Below are 19,355 nucleotides of genomic sequence, written 5' to 3'. Positions count from 1 at the left end.
ATCACATGAGAGTCCTGTTTGGAAATGTCTTCCAACATGGGAACAGAATTTGGAAATGATTGAGAAAGTATTAGCCAAAACAGTTCAGAAATGTAAAATCTTAGTAAACATTTTTTCAATAAAAATAGTATTATGTGTATTTGAGTGTTTTTGCCTGTGTGTGTGTGTGTGTGTGTGTGTGTGTGTGTGTGTGTGCATGTGCGCGTGCCTGCGTGCGTACCTTCAGACATGAGGAAAGGGCATTGAGTCCCTTAGGACAGCAGTTAGGCCATCATGTGAATATTTGGCATCGAACCTGGGCTGGTGCTCTTAGTCTCTAAGCCGTCTCTCTGGCCACATGTATGATGTGCTTAATATCTCTCTTTTACTAAATATTACAGATGGCTGTTTCCTTTTCATAAAACATTTGAGGACTTCATAAACATCTATTTAATCCTTTCAATACAGATTAGCCACTATTTTAATCCCTTTTTTTATACTGTAGAAAATGGAGGTAGGGAGTATTAATTTAACTTGACATTATTAATACACCTACAAAGTTATAGAAGTATTTTCACCGTTTTTATAGTTACTGACATATCAAATTAGTCCAAAATAGGTAAAGAAGAGTTCACATAGTGATAAAATAGTCAACTTGCAGCCCTGAATTTATTTGTGTACAATCTGTTGATAAGCAAAAGTTGGAACACTATTGGTGTTAGCATCATAGGTTTAGTTCTGGTGCAAAGAATTGCTATTTGCTTTCTCTGGATACTTTGTCTCTTCTAATAGATACTTCGATTGTCTAGCTTAGCTGTACAGCGGCCCAGAGCAGTTTTCAGCAGGACTAAGGACTAGGGTTGCTAAGAAGCTGACCTTGTATCAATCTGTGCTGTATCTTGGTGAAATACCACACTTTTTTAAATGTTCATGCAACATTCAGTTAATTTAGCATTTTAAAAAATTAAATGAGGACGTATTTATTGGTAAATATGCTTGTCACATAGAAAGATAAGTTTTGAGACTAGAAGGTCATAGCAATGTCTGACATTTCAAAGTGTCATGGTAATGAATGATAGTGTTTCTCTGAACTTAGTTATCAATCTTGATGAAGCCTTAGAGTCATTATCTCTACATTTCCACACAGACAACAGTTAAGATGGGCTTGCTTTCTGCCATACATGACAAAAGCCATGGAAGGTATACAGACCCGGGAGAACTGTTGTTTTTAGATGGAAGGAACTCGCAGTCACTTAGAAGGGAGATTGGGAGCAGACTGATGTGTGTCATAACTATGAGAAGGTGTGGCATCATGGGGGACAGTGGCTTTTGTTGGTTTCAGTCAAATTGTTTTCTACTTAGCGTTTTTGAAGGAGTGATGTTTACTAAATGACTATGATCTTTAAAATACACTGCACAAGAAGGGTCTTCTCAAATTTTGATCTGAAGAGGAGGTGTACCACAATGATCGTGAGTGACAGAATCGGCTCACATATGCATAGGAATCTTTGAACAGCAGTGGGACTGGCATCCCTGATTGGGGGGCCGGAGGTGGTTAAACAGACTCATCGGTGATTGTTCACAGGTGGCCAGGCACGTAGCTGATGTGAAAATTGCTTTCGGTTTATTAATGTTTGGTTGTTTTTGCTTTGTACCATGGAACAGAAGGAAGGTGAAGCAGTCGTCTGTTGTATGTCATTTGCTTTCTTGCTGCTAAGAGGGGCTTTCCTTTCCTCACCAGATGAAACCTTTACCCTGGCTTCTGTTTTCCAAGTGTCTGCCAAGTTCTCGGAGCTAATTACAACCCTGAGATTAGACGGGAAGCCTTGTGGTTAATTTCAAAAGCACTGACTGAGTATGACAGATCGAGGCTGAAATCTATACAGCAGGATCCAGAAGCTCTGTTCCAAAGTTGTGTTTTTTTACATAGTCACAAATAGAGAAATAGATGATGGTTTTGAGCAAATTTCATTCTTGTGGTTTGCGTATATTGTGGTTTCTGAAATGGTACACCAGAAAGGAAAAATAGCACAGTTCTTTATTTCCCACAATGTGGCATTTTAACAGTGGGAAATTATCACTGACTTGTGCATCCTTACTTTCCGCTCCACCGTTAGGATGCATTTATGGTTTGACTTAAATTAGTCAATAGTAATCACTTATTAGGCAGATAATTGTCTTTGAATTCCCTTTAAATGGTTCTAAATGTGCTGAGAGATTAGAGTTGACACATATGACTAAAGGGTACCATATTTTTTCTCTAGATAGTCAGCCTTTTACACATCCAAATTTAAGGAAAGTCATGCACTGATTTACGCAATTCGTTCTTTTTCTGCTGAACACCTGAGTAGATAGACTGTTATTTACCAGAGTTCAGAAGAGTTTCTTAATATTGATGGTTACTTTTCTAAGGTTACTTTTGATGGTACTACAATGCACTTTAGGTCTTAGAGTTTACCTGGTTTTAACAAAAATCAAAAGAAAATTAATAATATCCCTGTTTTTATGCCATTAAACAAAAGCAGAAACTCTTAAAAGAAAATTCGAATCAAGTATAAATGAAACAGAGCTATCCCTTAGGCCTGCCTGTAAAATTTGTATTGAGAAGGCATACAGAGTACGGTAGAGTCAATCAAGGATTATGTCTTTGGTTAAATAACCTTATTTAAATGGCAGATGGAGATCATTCTGTGACTGTGACTGTCTCTCTCTGTCTCTGTCTCTCTCTGTCTCTGTCTCTCTCTGTCTCTCTCTCTCTGTGTGTGTGTGTGTGTGTGTGTGTGTGTGTGTGTCTGCTTAATATCTGGCAGGAGGAAGCTCTCTGGTAATGGCTGAAGTACTGATCTATGAATATAGTAGACTATCATCAAGAGTCATGTTACTATTACTCTTTTTTTAAATAAGTAGTACTTGGTTTTAACTTAGTTCTCTGGGCTATCTAGTGTCTGTTTCTTGGTCACCAAGCAGTGTTGAATACAGCTTCCGACTTGTGAGCTGGGCCTTTAGCCACCAGTTGTTAACTCCCAAAAGTTCTGTGCTAACATTGCCCTGGCATGTTTTGCAGACAGGTTTCGTGGCTGGGTTGGTGCTTACATTTGAGGTACTAACATGGTCTTTAGGTTTAAAGAGTAGCAGAATCAAATAACAGAGTAAGAGGTACCCACAAATAAGGTGTCCTTGCGGAGTGTGGTCTGGTTGTGGCCATCTTAGTTCTGGTTCTGCAAGGTGCTTCTTTTTTTTTTTTTTTTCCTCTTTTTCAGAGCTGGGGACCGAACCCAGGGCCTTGCGCTTGCTAGGCAAGCGCTCTACCACTGAGCTAAATCCCCAACCCCATGCAAGGTGCTTCTAAGGAGCCCTCACCCCTGTCACCCTCAGCACCAATCTCCTTTCTGAGAGATCATCACTTCTGCTCTTAGAGAACCAGGACCTCCCATGCAACCAGTTGCTAAGTAGGCCCTATGAGCAGTTCACCCTGCTGCCCACGTTCAGATGTAGCATACAATTATTGTTGTTTTGCATGGCTTACAAATTAACCAACCTCACACCCCTATCCTGAGAGAGAGAGTGACCCCTGTCACATAGCCTATGTCTCTATGTTCTTCTCCCGTACCTAAGTCATGGAACCCAGGTCACATATTGACTAAGCCTGCTTCCTAACACTGTAAGATTTCCCCTTCCTCATAATTCCTTAAAAATTACAGCTTTGCACCCTCAACCCAAAAAATATGAGGGACAATTTCAGTCACCCATTGTGCTTCAGTGTTAGTAAAAACCTTTTGTCCTAATGGAATTTGTTCTTGTTACTTCTTCTAAACTAACTCCCCCCCACCCAAATCTGATAATGCTCCAGGGTAAAGCATGAGAGCTTTTGTTTTTCCTGGAATCTTATGTCGCTGCAAGGTTAGCACAATGCCGTATCTATATGCAGGTCAAGATGCCAGGTTTTTATCGGGCTTTAAGTACTCAAATAAGGAATTGAGTTTTTTGTTTGTTTGTTTTTCTCTTTTGCTCAACTAGATTGTAAAAGCCTGTTTCAATATGTTTCTGTAGATGTGAGCTTTTCTACAGGAAGAAGCAGGAAATGTAGGCACAGATGAGGAATTTTCACTGATTTTATTTATATTTATAACATGTTATAACATATAAATATATAAATATATATTTATAATGTATTTATAACATATTAAAGTGGTCTTCAATGATTGTGATTCTAACAGTCTATTCTATGGGATTGTGTTAGTGAGGCTGGAATGGAAATAACACTGTATATATTTCCATATATGTGTGTGTGTGTGTGTGTGTGTATAAATAGAAATGCAGTAAAATACACAAATATCTGAGATGCTGAAGACAGTTAAGTTCATTACTTAATTGAACAACCAGAAACCCCACCCCACTACCATCCTCCTAAGCAAAGTCCATGTACTTTCTTCAGAATTTGGAAGTGTGTTCTTTCACCTAAATCTGCTGTTTTCAAAAGCTTTTATTAGGTCATTCAAATGTGTGTCCTGATCCTACAAGAACCTTTTAATGAGAATTAGTAAAACCCATTAGAGTGATAATTAGATTGTCAATACAGGTGCAGTACCGCAATTGCCAGCCCTTATTGGGTATTAACTGTTTGAACATTAATCAAAAGCTCATAAAATGCATATTTTCTTGAATTTGTTTGTTCTTCGCGTGTGTCGCCCTTTATTAAAGAGAAAAATCTTGATCTACACTGTCGAAGACACTGTTTTAGAATTTGTTTGAATGGATTCTATAAGTCAACACTGCCTATTTAAATTTGAATGTCAGTGGCCTTGGAGTCTTAAATGAACAGCCCTGTACTGCCTCATATTTTGCTTTCAAAGCTCTTTAAAGAAATGCTTATGATCGATTGTTCTCAAAAGTTCTTTTTTAAAAAAGCTAGCCTAAAGTTAATTCATAACCCAGGAAGCAGAATACTTAGAAATTTAGAAAATACTATTTTTGTAAGAGGAAATATATTTGAATATTACTGATTGGAATGATAGGACTGTCTCTTTTCAATATACCTCTACTTCTTTTCTTTGACGTCCATGTCACATATCAGAATTCAAGGCTGGTGGAAAAGATGCAGATATGACTGTGTGAAGCCTGGGGATGAATAGGCCTCCAAGGGAGCTGGCCTTTCTCTCATCTGATAAGCTACTTCCAGTCCGCTTGCTTGGATTTTGTTCTTGTCCCTGCAGACCACTGCGTATCAAAAGCTTCTTCACTGTTGTGATAATCTGATTGCATTTGAAGGATGACTTTGTAAAGACTGCTCCTAAATTAGCTTATTGTAGCATTTTATGATGCAGGTTTGGTTTTCATTTGACCTGAAATAATAGATGCTGTGTTTGTATAAAGATAAAGAGATGAAGATATGTTCTATGGAGCTGTGGTGAGGTATGGGGAAAGGGGTGCCTCTGCAGGCCCATGCTGAGATATCCCTTCCCCTGAGGGACCAGCCACAGGGTGGTATAGTATAGAAGGGCATGGGGAGGGGACTTAAGGGAGTAGTAGGAGCAGACAGACAGAGGGGGGGGAAGAGGAGGAGGACAAGGAGGAGGGAGGAGAGGAGTAGAGGACATGGAGAGAAGGGGGGAAGGGAATAGGGAAAGAAGGGACAAAGGGGAAAGAGGGTAAGAAAGCAAGAGAGAACAAGAGCAAGAGAGAGGAGGGGGCAAGCAGCCTGCTTTATAGTGTCAGTCATACCTGGCTGTTGCCAAGTAACTGTGGGGTGGAGCTTAGACAGAATGCCAACAATAGATTTCTGTCATTGTTTTACTGTTTATCCAATCACGTTTTTATGTATACCATGGGTGTCTTATGATATTACTTTGGATGGAATTATGGGAAATTAAAAACTGACATTGTACAATGATCTTGACCCTCAGGGCCTGAAGCTTAGAGGCCGGTCTGCTTTGTTACAACTGAGTCTCTAAAAATCACCTTTAAGGTGGTTTTTTTTTTTGTTTGTTTGTTTGTTTATTTTAATGTGGAAATCAATGGAGGTAGGATTATGTAAATTTTAAATTCGTCGAGTTATATAGAAATGATTTTCTCATACATTTTGAATGAAGCCATTTCGGTGGCCCTCTCTGCTTTGTCATAATGTAAACAGAATGAAGTTTAACATGTCTTTTTAGGCATTGGAGGTGGAATTGTTAGAGTAAAAAATAGACTCAGGGAGTCCAGATAGAGGGGACTCAACAGCCTACCTGCAGCATAGCAAGGAAGGAGACGATAGTGCTGAGTGGGGAGAGGGGATAGAAAAGACTTTCTCAGTGTGGCCTCATTGGGAAGAAAACCAATAAAGGGGTCCAGGGACCCCAAGTTCATCTTCTGGGTACTGAGATGTACTTTTGGAGCAAGGGCCAAAGAAGTAGGTGGAGCTAAGACATACCGGCTGAATCAAGGTCAAGCTGTTCACTGCCTGTCTGGCTTCTGCTACTGCAGGGTCATCCTGAGGAGCTTATAAGTATCCTTGCTTGAAGAGAGCAAGCTGACCCTTAGGAAGGTGCCACTGCTGCTCTAGCTAGTGCCTTGACCTTCCCGTCATAGGTGATTGCCCCCACTTGGATGAGGTGTGTTCTGCATGCTCAGTGTTTGGACGTTATTTGAACCCATGCCACAAAGATGTTTGCCAGTCGCTAGGTTCTACTCTTCCAGGAATAGGCCATCAACTCAGAGAGGTTAAGAATGCAAAGGCAAAGCTAAACAGGACAAGGTGTAGTTAATGGTGCTCATGACCAGGGGCAAATATCCTCCTCCAGTCTGTCTTGATGGGCCAGGTCCTCTTTCAGTTATTGTTCCCTATGGGTTTCATGTTTGCCTCCCCTCTGTCCCAGTCTTTTTGATCTCTGTCAAATGAGCCCACAGAAGATGCTCAGAGTGTGGGAAGACAGGCTTATCATATAGTACAGTGGAACACAGTCACAGGGTGAGGAGGCCATTGGCCCAGCCTACATTTTAGGGAGGGTTTACACTGTTCCTGCATTTTCTGTTTTTTAGTTTTCTATCTCTCTCTCTCTAGAGTCCATCCTGGTGTCACTCACAGCAGTCCTTCTTCCTCGACCTTTCAGAGTTCTCCTTCATGCAATTTCCTGTCCAAGTGGTTATCAGGCCGAGTGGATGGAATTTTTACAGTGTCCTGGCTTCTTGCTAAAGAGCCTTTGTCTAGACAATGATGATGATGCAACAGCTCTGTCCTTCCTTCTGCAAAATTATAAATTTACTTAAATAATTAGCAGACCTTATTTTGCAATTTCTCTCCTCCCCCCTTTTGTAATTGAATTGTGTTGTTCTTACACATAAACATTGTAGATTACCGAGTGGTAGCACAATGTTGAAGGCTGCACCAGCCTGGTACCCGCCAGCTAGTTAAGAATGCCACGTCTCCACGTAAGGCCAGAAGTCAGACTCTGTTCCCTTTCTTCTAGCCAGTTATTGAGGTCTTGAGTTTTAAATCAGCTACTGATTACGACGGGAGGGTTCATGCTCCGGGACTTTCAAGACTGGTAGTACCGATTCCATAATTACGTTTTCCTTCTTTGTAAATAAGCAGTTGTTATAGGACACACTCATATATCCAGCTGGAGAGATGGAGATTGGTTAACAATAAAATATTCATATTTTATTAGATAGGGATTTTATTAGTCTTAGCACAATTTCCCTATGGCATTCAGTGGTAGATTATTGGCTTTTAAAATGTCACTTGACTGGAACAGAAGTTAATTAGAGGCTGCTAGTGTCTAGAAGGCATGTCAAATTCTATAAGTAATGACCTTCTGGTCTTTTGCCACTAGAAAGAGCAGTTAGTGAGTGTGCTAGTTATAATACAGACTGTCTTAAAAGTCAGTATTTGGAACATTTATGAAACTTGATTAAAGTTTCATTTATTTCTTTAATAACAGCAGTATATTTTATGAGTTCCTAATTTTATATTTCAAGCAGTGAAATTAAAATTTAGCAGCTTTTGTACCTCAACTTTAAAAATACATGTCTTATTTTTATACATTTAACTTGCTATCTTTAGGTTTCTAAAACTTTTCAGACTCTCACTTTATGTTATAAAAATCTATGTTTAAATTGTGTGTGTGTGTGTCTGTGTCTCTGTGTGTTTTCAGGCACCCATATTCCATGACACACATGAGGAAATCAAATGACCAAGGAGTTGAGTCTCTCCTATGTTTTTTATATTTATATATTATATTTATATATTATAGAACAGTCCTTGGAAAGACAAATGTAATGGCTTAGAGAAATGGACATATCGTAGTGTTAACCATAAAGGATAGAAACCCACATGTTAGTGTAAAGAGTGGTCAAAGGGATACTTGGATGATTTGATGTAGACTTGTCTCATAGGAATTGCAAATACCAGCAAATATTGCTTAGATAGTGTAACATAAATTAAAAAAATTTCATGACTAATATTTTCTCCAAATGTAACCTGTTATTTGTCTCTTTATAAGTGAATTTAATACATTTATATTTAAAAAATGCACCTGCTGTTAAGTTTGAGCTACGTTTGCCCCTATAATTCAGCTTAAACACACCTGAAGTCTTCCTGCGTACTGCATCATGCTACAAGGAGGTGAGAGGAAGCCATTTTCAAATGCGTGCATTAGGAGGTGAAGCGAAACCTTTTTCATATGTGTGCATTCTGAGTTTACAGTCTTTCCCATCATCTTTCAAATATCTAGGAATACTTTCAGCAAATAGGAAACCCCAAACTCATTATTATAAATGTGCCTATTCGGTGATCATATATTCGTATTGGCTGGAATATTTGGCAATGCTCAGCAAGAACAGAATTATACTCCCATCAGTGTACTGTCTTCACGTCACTAAAACTTTTTTTTAAAAGTTAAAATATACTTCCTTGAAGGACAGCACTCATTCCTGATAAAAACAAGAGAGGCAGGTCAACAGTTGTATTTAAGAACAGTAGATAATTTATTACTGTAGCATTGACTTAACTAGGTTAGATTGGTAACCGGTTTGTTACCTGTGACTCATAAATAAATGGTATCTATTGCTTTTCATGGCCCATAATTAATTATAATACTGAGATGACAGGTAGTGTATTATGGTATAATTCCATGTTCTTGTAGTATTTAAGATTTGCCATGTGCATCTAAGATTTGCCATTTCTTTTGCAGCGCCTGGCTATGGAAGCAGAGAAAGTCCAAGCCGCCCACCAATGGAGGGAAGATTTTGCAGTAAGGACCTTTTTTTTTATAATCTCTTCATTTACGTTAATCAGTATTTTTGTTTGCATAACTTTGGTCACATTGCAATATATTTGGTGATGGAACTCTACAGTGTTGTAAGAATTTGACCCCAAACTGCCAAAATTTATTCTATTCTTTTGTGAGAAACCAGAACCAATTAAGTTAGTTGGAATATTCATGCTCATGTTTATGTACAAGAAAAGAAAGAACAAATATATTCACGTGTTCTTACATTCTTATAGGCATTTGAAAATATATTAAAGCAGCATTGAATCTTGCTCTCTGAATAATCTTCAGAGTTATTTTGAAAACCAGTTGGCACTGGCTTGTGAGGAGAGACATGTCTTTTTTAATTGTGTTGATGTGTGAAGTGACTGAATTAGGTATGCAAGTATTAAGCTCTTACAGTTTATTTCTGTTTTGCTGGAAGCATTCCTCTTTCTCCGGACCACTTCTGGACACGCCAGCTGGCATCAGAGCTCCCATTTTCTCCTTTCTTTGATGAGCTTGTTTGTGTTCTAAGGGATGCTGGTTAATTATACAACACGGCAGAAACTCTTCCTGTAATGATGAGCTTTTCATTCGCCATCTAATAGAATAGCCAGTGAAGGAAAGTAGATTTCAGATTGTCACCTAAAGGTTTTCTGTAACACACTTCATGCCCACCTTTGTAATGTAGATGCTTTCAGTCTCTAGCTGCTGGTAAACTCCAGACAACTGATTTCTGATGTATAACCTTCCCCCAGCCAATCGATGCTATTTCAGCAAGGACTAGAGTGTAAAGACCAGTTAATGATGCTTCCTGATATCTTATTTTAAAAGGTGTCAGGTTTAAAGTTCAGAAACTTGTGCATCTCTAGGGCTCAGAAGGCATGTCACCATTTTGTGTTCATTTCTTCCCTTGTTCATTTTATGTGGAAGAAAGCTAATTTAAATAACATGGTGATTTTTTTTATGAGCTTCCGTGCTTGACGTTTCTGATCCTTCTTATTTATTTACTACCCTGTATCAAACAATCGATTAAGTAGTGACCCTATTTACCTGCCATCTTGTTTGACTTTTCTCGGTAAATTGATCATATTGACTGGATTGTTGGAACTTATTAGATATTGGATTTGCCCATAGTTGTTTGTCATGGTTAGGTTAGTAAAGGTCAGTTTGTCACCTGTAATATATGAAAAAAATGTTGAACAAGTAAAAATCACAAGCACCTTGAACACTGACAAACGTGAGCTTTTGGAATGAGGGGTTTAGCATGCAGTTAATTCCTTCCAGAGAAGGGAAATGATCTTAAAATTGTGTTTCTTCAATATAGCCTGAAGCAAGTGACCCACATACCCTGGATGGTTTATAAGGATGGAAAGTTTTCTTCCTGCTTCTTTATCATTTAAAGGTGATATGTGGCATATCATGAACATAAAACTAGATTATATCTGTGTGGTATTGTTTTAGTACAATTGCTGGTGATTGCATTGAATCTTGGGTAATCAGCAGAGCTCCTAAGACCATCTGCATTTCACAGTCTTCCTATATAAGAGAGACACTAAACATTTTCTCTTTGGGAAAAATTTGTTTAATTAAATCATTTAATATTTTAGGTCCTTGGTTCAGAAAATAAAGGATTGGCATAAGTTTAACCTAACGCCTTCTTTACCATTGTTGCTGTATTTAGACAGTAACACTGTGACAGAAGATTTCTTTCCCAGGTATGTTATGAACTGTTGGGCACTGGGCTCATTGTTGCTAAGTGGTCATTTGTGGCCATTTTAGCAATGCTTCTTATTTCTCTTTAGAGAAGCGGTAGGTGACCAAGCATCACCACAGCAATTCAACAGGTTACCTCATGCATACTTTATGCAGCTACGATATCATAAATTGGAAGGCGCTCTAACGATTTGCCTATTTTAGTCATTTCCAACATGACAGCAGTTGATTGATGAGGTGCCCTGCTCTTCTTTGTGAGATGTCAATTCTTTTTAGAGATCGAATTGTCATTTCTATTACATACCATAGTGACTGTGAGGAAATTTCATTCAGGATAACAAACATGTTCACAATGATACAAAAGCCACTTCTAAATTTTAAATGGATAGAAAATAAATTGTTTACCCCAGGATTAGATGTTCCTGCCAAATAATACTCACTAGGTGAAGAATTCTTCTTAAGTTCCCATTGAGCTATTGTGCATTTCGGATATATTTATACCATATTATCATTAAGAGACTCTTAAAGGAAAAACAAGTCAGATCCTGTGGATTAATTTCTCCTGCACATGCTTCATGGAGGACAGTGCCTTCCGTTCTCAGGGCACCCATCTGTCCATGCTTGAGGGTTGGTCTACTTTCTGTCCGTACATTTTAGCTAAGACTCTACACAGCAGCCTCCTCTTTGGGAGACCTTGATGGGATAGAACATTAAAATTGTGAGGATTTCTATGCGTGGAAAATACAACGTGAACTAAACTCGCTAAAGTTTTAGATTCCAGTGATTAAAAAGCAGTAAAGTAGGACAGTCTCTTCCCATCTTTTTTTTTCTTTCCAAAAAGTAGATAGGTCTATCATTTATAGATGGATCACGCTAAATCAGTTCTTTTAAGTCAAGAGTAACATTCGAATTGGCTGGTGGTTAAACGTAATCAGCAGCAGATCTCTGCTTTGATAAAGCACCCAGAACAGTTGCAAGTCTTGTCACTGTTTTAAGCAAACACTTGAAAATGTTTAATGTGGGTTTAAATAGAGCATTCCAAAATGTCCTCCTTTTACACATTAGAATTCTTCTGTCACTTACGGCATTTGACCATTTTTACCAGTGAAGTAGATATCAAGCAATTTTACACTAAGGTGATTCAGAAGACAGGGTCTCCTAAAAGCTGCATTAACATTTCAAAAGGAAATACAATATTCTGCCTCTTCCCTCAAGTGCAAGTTGGCAAGTTTCATTAATATTACTTAGGCAAAACTTGATTAACATCCCCCTGCTGCGTAAAATGGAGAAAATCACATCAGCAGCAAGAACAAAAGGCAGAGCAGTAAATGCTGGCAACAAGAAGGGGCTCCTGTAATTCACGCTCTCCCTCCGCTCCATTTCATCCCCACATGAATACACAATCAAGGGACCCACTGGCCAGACTGCTCTGTTGTTTGGCTTGTGCTGCTAATAAGTAGGGAGGGAACAGAGGGCACACACTCTAACTAGATTAAAATTTATGTGTTGGTGCATTTACAAGTTCAAACCAATATTTGTAAATAAGCCACGTCTTCCAGCTGTGTCTGGTAGGTCTCCATGCAACTTATAGGTGGTAAAGGAGGCACATCGTGTCACTTAAGATGGACAAATCATTTGATTAAGGGCAGGTGGGTGGAGGTGGGGGGGGAGGTGGGGTGCAAGCTCAGTAAACTAATTGTTCCACATGAAATAGTTTCTATTATTTCCACCAAACAGATCTTTTCCAATTGCTTCTGAGATCTCATTTGATTGCATTGCAATGGCTGGTTAACTAAAGCAATTTTGTTTCCAACTAAGCCTGCAATATTAATTGTACTTACACATGTATAAACATAAGGGGTGCCTAATTTGTATTTTAATAACTAGGATCTTTATGTATGGCTTATTAGTGCCAGCTTGTTACTGTGTAGGCTGAGCGGAGATGTCTACAAATTGGCCAGTAAATAAAACATTTTGCTGAACCATTTTAGGTTCTGCTGCATGGGGAAAATATATTAGAAGAGGAAAAATTTTCTGGTGGAGTTGAATGTTATCGAGTCAATCAGGCTAATTTAGTACTCCAATATAACTTTAATTCTGTAATTGTCAGAAGCATTTTACTAAGCCATATATCAAGTTGTTCCTTTAACATTATAACATTCAAAAATTTGTGTTTGTGTGAGTAAGTGGGCATTGCATATTATTTAATCTGTCCCTATTCATTTCATGGAATTACGTCATCCTTTCAATCATAGCATGGATGTTTAGTGCAATGAGAAAACATACTATGCTTATTTTAACTTTAATGCTAAGAGACAAACAGTATTCTCTGTGATAATTTGCTCTCCATGCTGGATATGAAAAGACAAATTTTTGTGCTTCAAAATTGGAGGATGACTTTCTGTCTTCATGACTGAATAAATGAATTTGATGGATCATCAAAATAATTTCAGTCTGTGATTCAATTTAGCCTTTCTTAATTTCTCCCTCTGGTTGTTTAGCTTGCACATGTAATTTTTGGTCGCATTATTGCTATATACAAAACCTTATGTAATTACTGTTTATTTGATGCTTCTTAAGAATCTGCCCCATCATAGAAATAGATTGAAAAGAGGCAGAGTGCAAAATTAATGTTCCCTAGCATCAAGAAAGAAAACTATGTAATGAAAAGAGGTAGACTGACTTTTGGTGCTTTTATCTAAGCATATGTGCTTGTGATGAAAGAATAAGACAACAGAGAAATTTGTGAAAACTGTGGGTATTAAATTACCGCTTAGCCTGGGTCATAGCTCATATCTTGATTCTTACACTGAAAAGGAAAGGGAGTTCCTTTAAATACTTATTATCTGGCCCCAAATATTGCCGTTACTCTTTATAACATTTCTGGATGACCACTCTGACCGCACATTTTGTTACTTCCATTAAAGTCCAATTTAGAAGATAGTGAATGGTCCTCATTAAGACACTACTGCTGCATGGCCCAGGACAATAAACATTTAGATATTACGGGGGGGGGGGTTGTCCAAAGATTCTTTCCTTCCCTTTCCATCCACCCAACAAGATGGAAAGAAGTTAGAAAGCTGTACCTCACTGTGGATTGGTAGAGGACGACTAGGCTCTGTGGTACTCATAATCATGTTGCTCTCTCCGTGTTCTGATATTGAGATTGTAGAAATAAGTCAGTTACTGTGATTTCTTACACTGCTGCCAGTGTTTAAAAGTTCCAGCAACAGCAAGTACCCAGAATCATCCTTGTTGATTTTTTTATTAATAATTGTATTCATTTACATTTCAAATGCTATCCTCCTTCCCAGTTATCCCTCCACAAACCCCCATTCCATCTCCCTGCCACCTTCCCTCTTGCTTCTGTGAGAGTGCTCCCCCGCTCACTCCTGCTTCACTGCTCTAGCATCCCCCTACACTGGGACATCAAGCCTCCACAGAACCCAGGGCCTCCCCTCTTTTTGATGCTATATAAGGCAAATCTCTGTTACATATGTATCTGAAGTCATGACTCCCTCCATGTGTACTCTTTGGTTGGTGCTTTAGTCCCTGGGAGCTCTGGGTTCTGGTTGGTTGATATTGTTCTTCCTATGGGGTTGCAATCCCCTTTGGCTTCTTCAGTCCTTCCCCTTGCTCTTCCATTGGGGTTCCTGGCTCATTTTGATGATTGGCTGTGAGTATATGCATCTGTATTGGTCAGGTGCTGGTAGGACCTCTCAGGGAACAGCCATACCAAGTTCCTGTCAGCAAGTGCTTCTTGACATCATCAATAGTGTGTAGATTTGGTGTCTGCAAATGGGATGGATCCCTAGGTGGGGCAGTCTCTAGGTGGCCTTTCTCTGTTCCAATTTTTGTCCCTGTCTTTCCTTTGGACTGGAACATTTCTGGGTTAAAATTTTTGAGATGGGCGAGTGGGTCCATACCTCAACTTGGGGCCTTGCCTAGTTACTGGAAGTGATCTCTACAGGTTCTCTCTCCCCTTTATTACCTGTTCTGACTGAAGTCATTTCTGTTGGGTCCTGGGGGGTGGCTCTTGCTTCCCTGACCTCTGGGACTTTCTAATGTCTACCCCCAGTTCCCCATCCCCCATTGTTACATATATCTCTTTGATTTTCTGACCCTTTGTGTACTTCTCTCCTGTCCCTTCTAATACCTGATCCTACCCCCCCATCTCCCTTCCCTTCTTTAGTATTTAAGGAGTCAATTACTTCACCCTGCTAGTGCCAAAATTACAGCTGTCAAATGGGAATCTTTAAGTCAAATATTTTATTACATAAACTATATTTTCTTAATTTTTGTGGACTAGTTATTTGTGTGGAATTGAAGATTTACTATATTAAAATTTGGACCAAAGAGAAAAAGACAAGGCACCTGTATGTACATTATAAATGGCTACAAATTACATATAATTCATAGTCTGAAGAATTACCTCCAAAACCTTTATTTTTTCACTTCATTGATTAAAAGCCTTCAGCTAGGGATTGGAGAGATGCCTCACAGCATAAACTATTTGCCAATGCAAACTCGAAGACCTACATATAGATTCTACGCACTCAGGACATGTTAGGCTGGTGTGGCGGCTGCTTATCATTCCTGCACGCAGAAGCCTGAATCAAAGGCTTGCCAGATCAAGAGGTAAGCTAGACGAGCCTTACAGGCAAGCTCTGAGTTAAGCTGAGACCTCTCGCCTCAGTGAATAAGGAGAGAATGTAATCAAGTAAGACGATTGATGGTAACTTTGGTTGGCCATAGGTTTTCCCACGTGAGTACCAGCACACACACACACACACCTGTACCTGCACAGTTGCAAACACACATGCACACATACACAAACTCATGAACAAAAAGTCATCAGTGGTTGTACTCAGCGTATACTTGGTGCTTTGTAGTCTGGTCCAAATAATACTTTCTAAGTTTGCTATCGTAGTACCCATCTAACGGTTGATTCATGTGGAATAAACATCCAAGAGTAAAGCAATCACTCTTTATCACCAGGATATTGTTTTATTCCTCCCATTCCTTTGCTCATCCCTGAGATTCCCGTATGGTTTTGATTGACCAGTATTAGACTTGCTATACTCTATGACTTCCTAATGCCTGTATGCTTTTCAATGCATATTTTTTACTACTAAAATGTAAACTTTCAGAGCCAAGAAATTTGGCTAACACAACACAGAGGTAGTTTAGTGCAATGCATGACAGATGATATCCTGCATATATTTTTATTAAAAAAATAATAACTTGCACTATTGGGATATCTGTTTTTACTTGTAAAGTTTACTGTCAATTTTACTGAAGAGATTATGAAAAATTTTGTTAAACTGCACTTTTATATGCGGAATGTATTTATTTACCTGCAGCTGCTATGAAGCACTGGGCTTAGAGTTATACAAATCTACATAAATTTTGCATCTGACACTAACTCGCTCTGCAGCTTTGGCAAAATAATATTCTCTCGAAATACCTGTTTCTTTAAGATCTTGGCTCTGTTGTGCTCATCAATACGACTGTGTCCTTGAGCCGTTCAGTCATTGCCCCTCTGCTCCTGTGATCACCATTTGTCTCCCATAGAAATATTTTAAGAAACTCCAAGTTAGTCTGAAATAATCTCAAGCAGGTTGGCACAACCCCTTCCTGGGAACTAACCCCGTTAAGCACTTGCCAGCTTCCACTCCTGACATTGCTACTTGCCTCATTGGAATTTCTTTAAGCGGGAGACACAGTGAATACTTTGCAGACATGGATGGAACGACAGACACTACCCCAAATCCTAACTAGTTTCATCACACAAGGATTGCAAGTCAGTACTTAGTCTGTTTCACAAAGAACCCAAAGGCAACAACTCATTCGTGTTTATTTAAGCTTTCGCCCTATGAGAGAAGACATGCTTTGCAAGTAGCCTTTATCTCTCCCTTCATCCTTGTCCTTCCCATGCCCCTTGGTCTCATGGGGATATCCTTATGAGACAATCACGTGACTTTCAAGAAGTGAATGCATCAAAAGAAGTTTTGTCAGCTCTTAGCCTATATTATCATATTAAGGCTAACCGTTGAGCTTACTCTTGATCTATTTATCTGCAGCTTCCAAAATTTGTTATAAATTAAGTTCGGCAAGCTATGTGCATGTGCCTACCACCTTGAAAAACTTTGAAGGTATAATCGTAAGTTAGGAGCATGTTCTCCTTCATGTCCTAGGAAGTAGGAGAACGTACACGCTCATTTACTGGAGTTCTTTAAGGACTGAGTTCTGGAACAATAACTCTATTCCCAGAGATAATTTTGTATCGAGGATAAATAACATTAGATGCTGGAGTGGATTCAATTTAGTGGAATTAAAGATATGTTAATGGCTTTGCTAATATTGCTATGGGAAAGAGAGGCTGGCTGTTCCAGGAGTTAAATACATGGTCTGAAACCTTTCTCCCTGAAGAGTTGATGCTACCAGAAAATCTTTAGCTTTTAAGTAAAGTGGTCAAGTATGAAGTGCAGGTCCTTTGTGCAGATTCTGGGGTTCAGTTTTGGACATTGAATGCAACCCAAAAGAGTGGATGATGGTGACTGAGGACTTAGCAAATTGTTTTAAGCAGAAACATACTCCCCAGCATAATGGAAAGATACTAAAATATAATCCAGTTGATGCCGAGGAGACAGAGCAAACAGAAATTCATCCCAAAAGATTTCTCTAAACAGACATTTAGGGATGTCACGGTTAGATTTATAAGGTGAGAAAGAAGTGTGTGATAGTCTAATACAATGCTCCTCTACAGTTGCTTTAAAGTATGCAGCTAGGCTTTGCTACTGGAGTTGATAACGTGATAGTAATTTTATAGAAATTTAGGTGAGTGACCAACTATCCCTTTCAAAGTGGAATCTTTTAAAGTTCATTCTTGCAATTTATTGTAATCCTTCAACCATATGATGCAGCCTGATGAGTGGATATATTTCTGTCTTTCAGTAAAACCCTTCCTTCCTTCCTTCCTTCCTTCCTTCCTTTTGTTCATCTTTCTTTCTTTCTTTCTTTCTTTCTTTCTTTCTTTCTTTCTTCCTTCCTTCCTTCCTTCCTTTCTTTCTTTTCTTTCTTTTGTTCATTTTTCTTTCTCTCTCTCTCTCTCTCTCTCTCTCCCTCCCTCCCTCCCTTCCTTCCTTCCTTCCTTCCTTCCTTCCTTCCTTTCTTCCTTTCTTTCTTTCTTTCTTTTGTTCATGTTTTTTGTTTTGTTTTGTTTTGTTTTGTTTTTGACACAGGATTTCTTTCCATAGCCTTGGCTGTCCTGGGACTCTGTTCTTAGACCTGACTGGCCTGGAACTCACAGATGCCCTTGCCTCTGTCTCCAGAATGCTGAGATTAAAGGCGTGCACCACCACGCCCTGTTTACCATTGATTTTTCAATGTTTTCATCAAAAACAACTGAGTCTTTTTAACATTAGAAAACAAACAAAAAACAAACAACAAAGACATACAAACAAACAAAAAAGACACACAAACAAGCAATAACAAACACCACACACCCTTCTGCTTTATGGTTCTCCCTCTGTCTTCTTATGCTGCAGAATTCAATTGAAAAACGAAGCCCACCCACTTTTGGTTTCGTCTTTCTCTTTTCATATAGGGCAGCCATTTGCCCAAGCTTCATATTGTGTGTGCTTTGTACCTCACTTCCCAAAACCAAATCAGCCTTTCCTGTTTAATTTCATACTTGGTCTTTGTACAAACTTAAAATTTCTCATCCTTTGGATGCTTTATTTCTCTTGGTGTCCAGAACCCCACTTTCTGGGCCTTCCTGTTGCTACTACTTAACCCTTTGCCAGTCTTCTTCCCAACATCTGTCATCACAGCGCTTGTCTAGTTTCGGGGTACCGTCCTTCCTCTCCTCTTGAGAGCCTATGTTTTCACCCCACATAGTTACCTGATTTCAGGTCTAATCCCACCTGGACTCTTTTCTGAGCTCTTGACTCATTTACAGCATTGCATTCTGCCTGTTCCCCTGTCCTGTCTCATTTGCCTGTAGACATTCCAGTTGATCTGTTGCTCCTATTACTTCTCTCCCAGAGTCTTGATCATCTGTTAAGTTTCAAATACCAAATGATATTTCCTTCTCACTACCCTCACTTCATATGGACATAATTATGGAGTCATTTGGGTTGGTGATAGGCACTTGGCTCAGAAGATACAGTGCTGGGAAGCTGTAGGCCAACCTGGTCTATATGTAAGGACAACCAAGGTTACATAAAGGAGACACTTTCTATCAAAACAGAACCAAACCTAAAGCTTACATGAACTTTGGCTTTTTCCATCAATCCTGCAATTCTGAAGCACACAGGGTAGAGACAGGAGGGTCGCTACCTGCTGGAGACTTCCACTAGAACACAGTGAGTGCAAGACTAGGCTTGGAAAAGTTTTAAAACAACAACAACAGTAACTACAACA

The 19,355-nt window shown here is 39.0% G+C and overlaps 1 protein-coding gene across 10 annotated transcripts in view; it reads left to right on the top strand.

Moving 5' to 3' along the window:
* Window positions 1-19,355, top strand: part of Cacna2d1 (calcium voltage-gated channel auxiliary subunit alpha2delta 1) — a 427,964-nt gene that overhangs the window by 206,163 nt on the left and 202,446 nt on the right. For all 10 annotated transcript variants that reach the window (XM_063285606.1, XM_063285608.1, XM_063285607.1 and 7 more), the window contains 1 exon segment: window positions 9,153-9,212. In XM_063285606.1, coding sequence (XP_063141676.1) covers window positions 9,153-9,212 — 60 coding nt within the window.

Source organism: Rattus norvegicus, chromosome 4 (genome assembly GCF_036323735.1).
Source record: "Rattus norvegicus strain BN/NHsdMcwi chromosome 4, GRCr8, whole genome shotgun sequence".
In the NCBI taxonomy this organism is placed as follows: domain Eukaryota; kingdom Metazoa; phylum Chordata; class Mammalia; order Rodentia; family Muridae; genus Rattus; species Rattus norvegicus.
The sequence above is the reverse complement of the archived record's forward strand: the minus strand, read 5'-3'. Positions and strand labels throughout refer to the sequence as shown.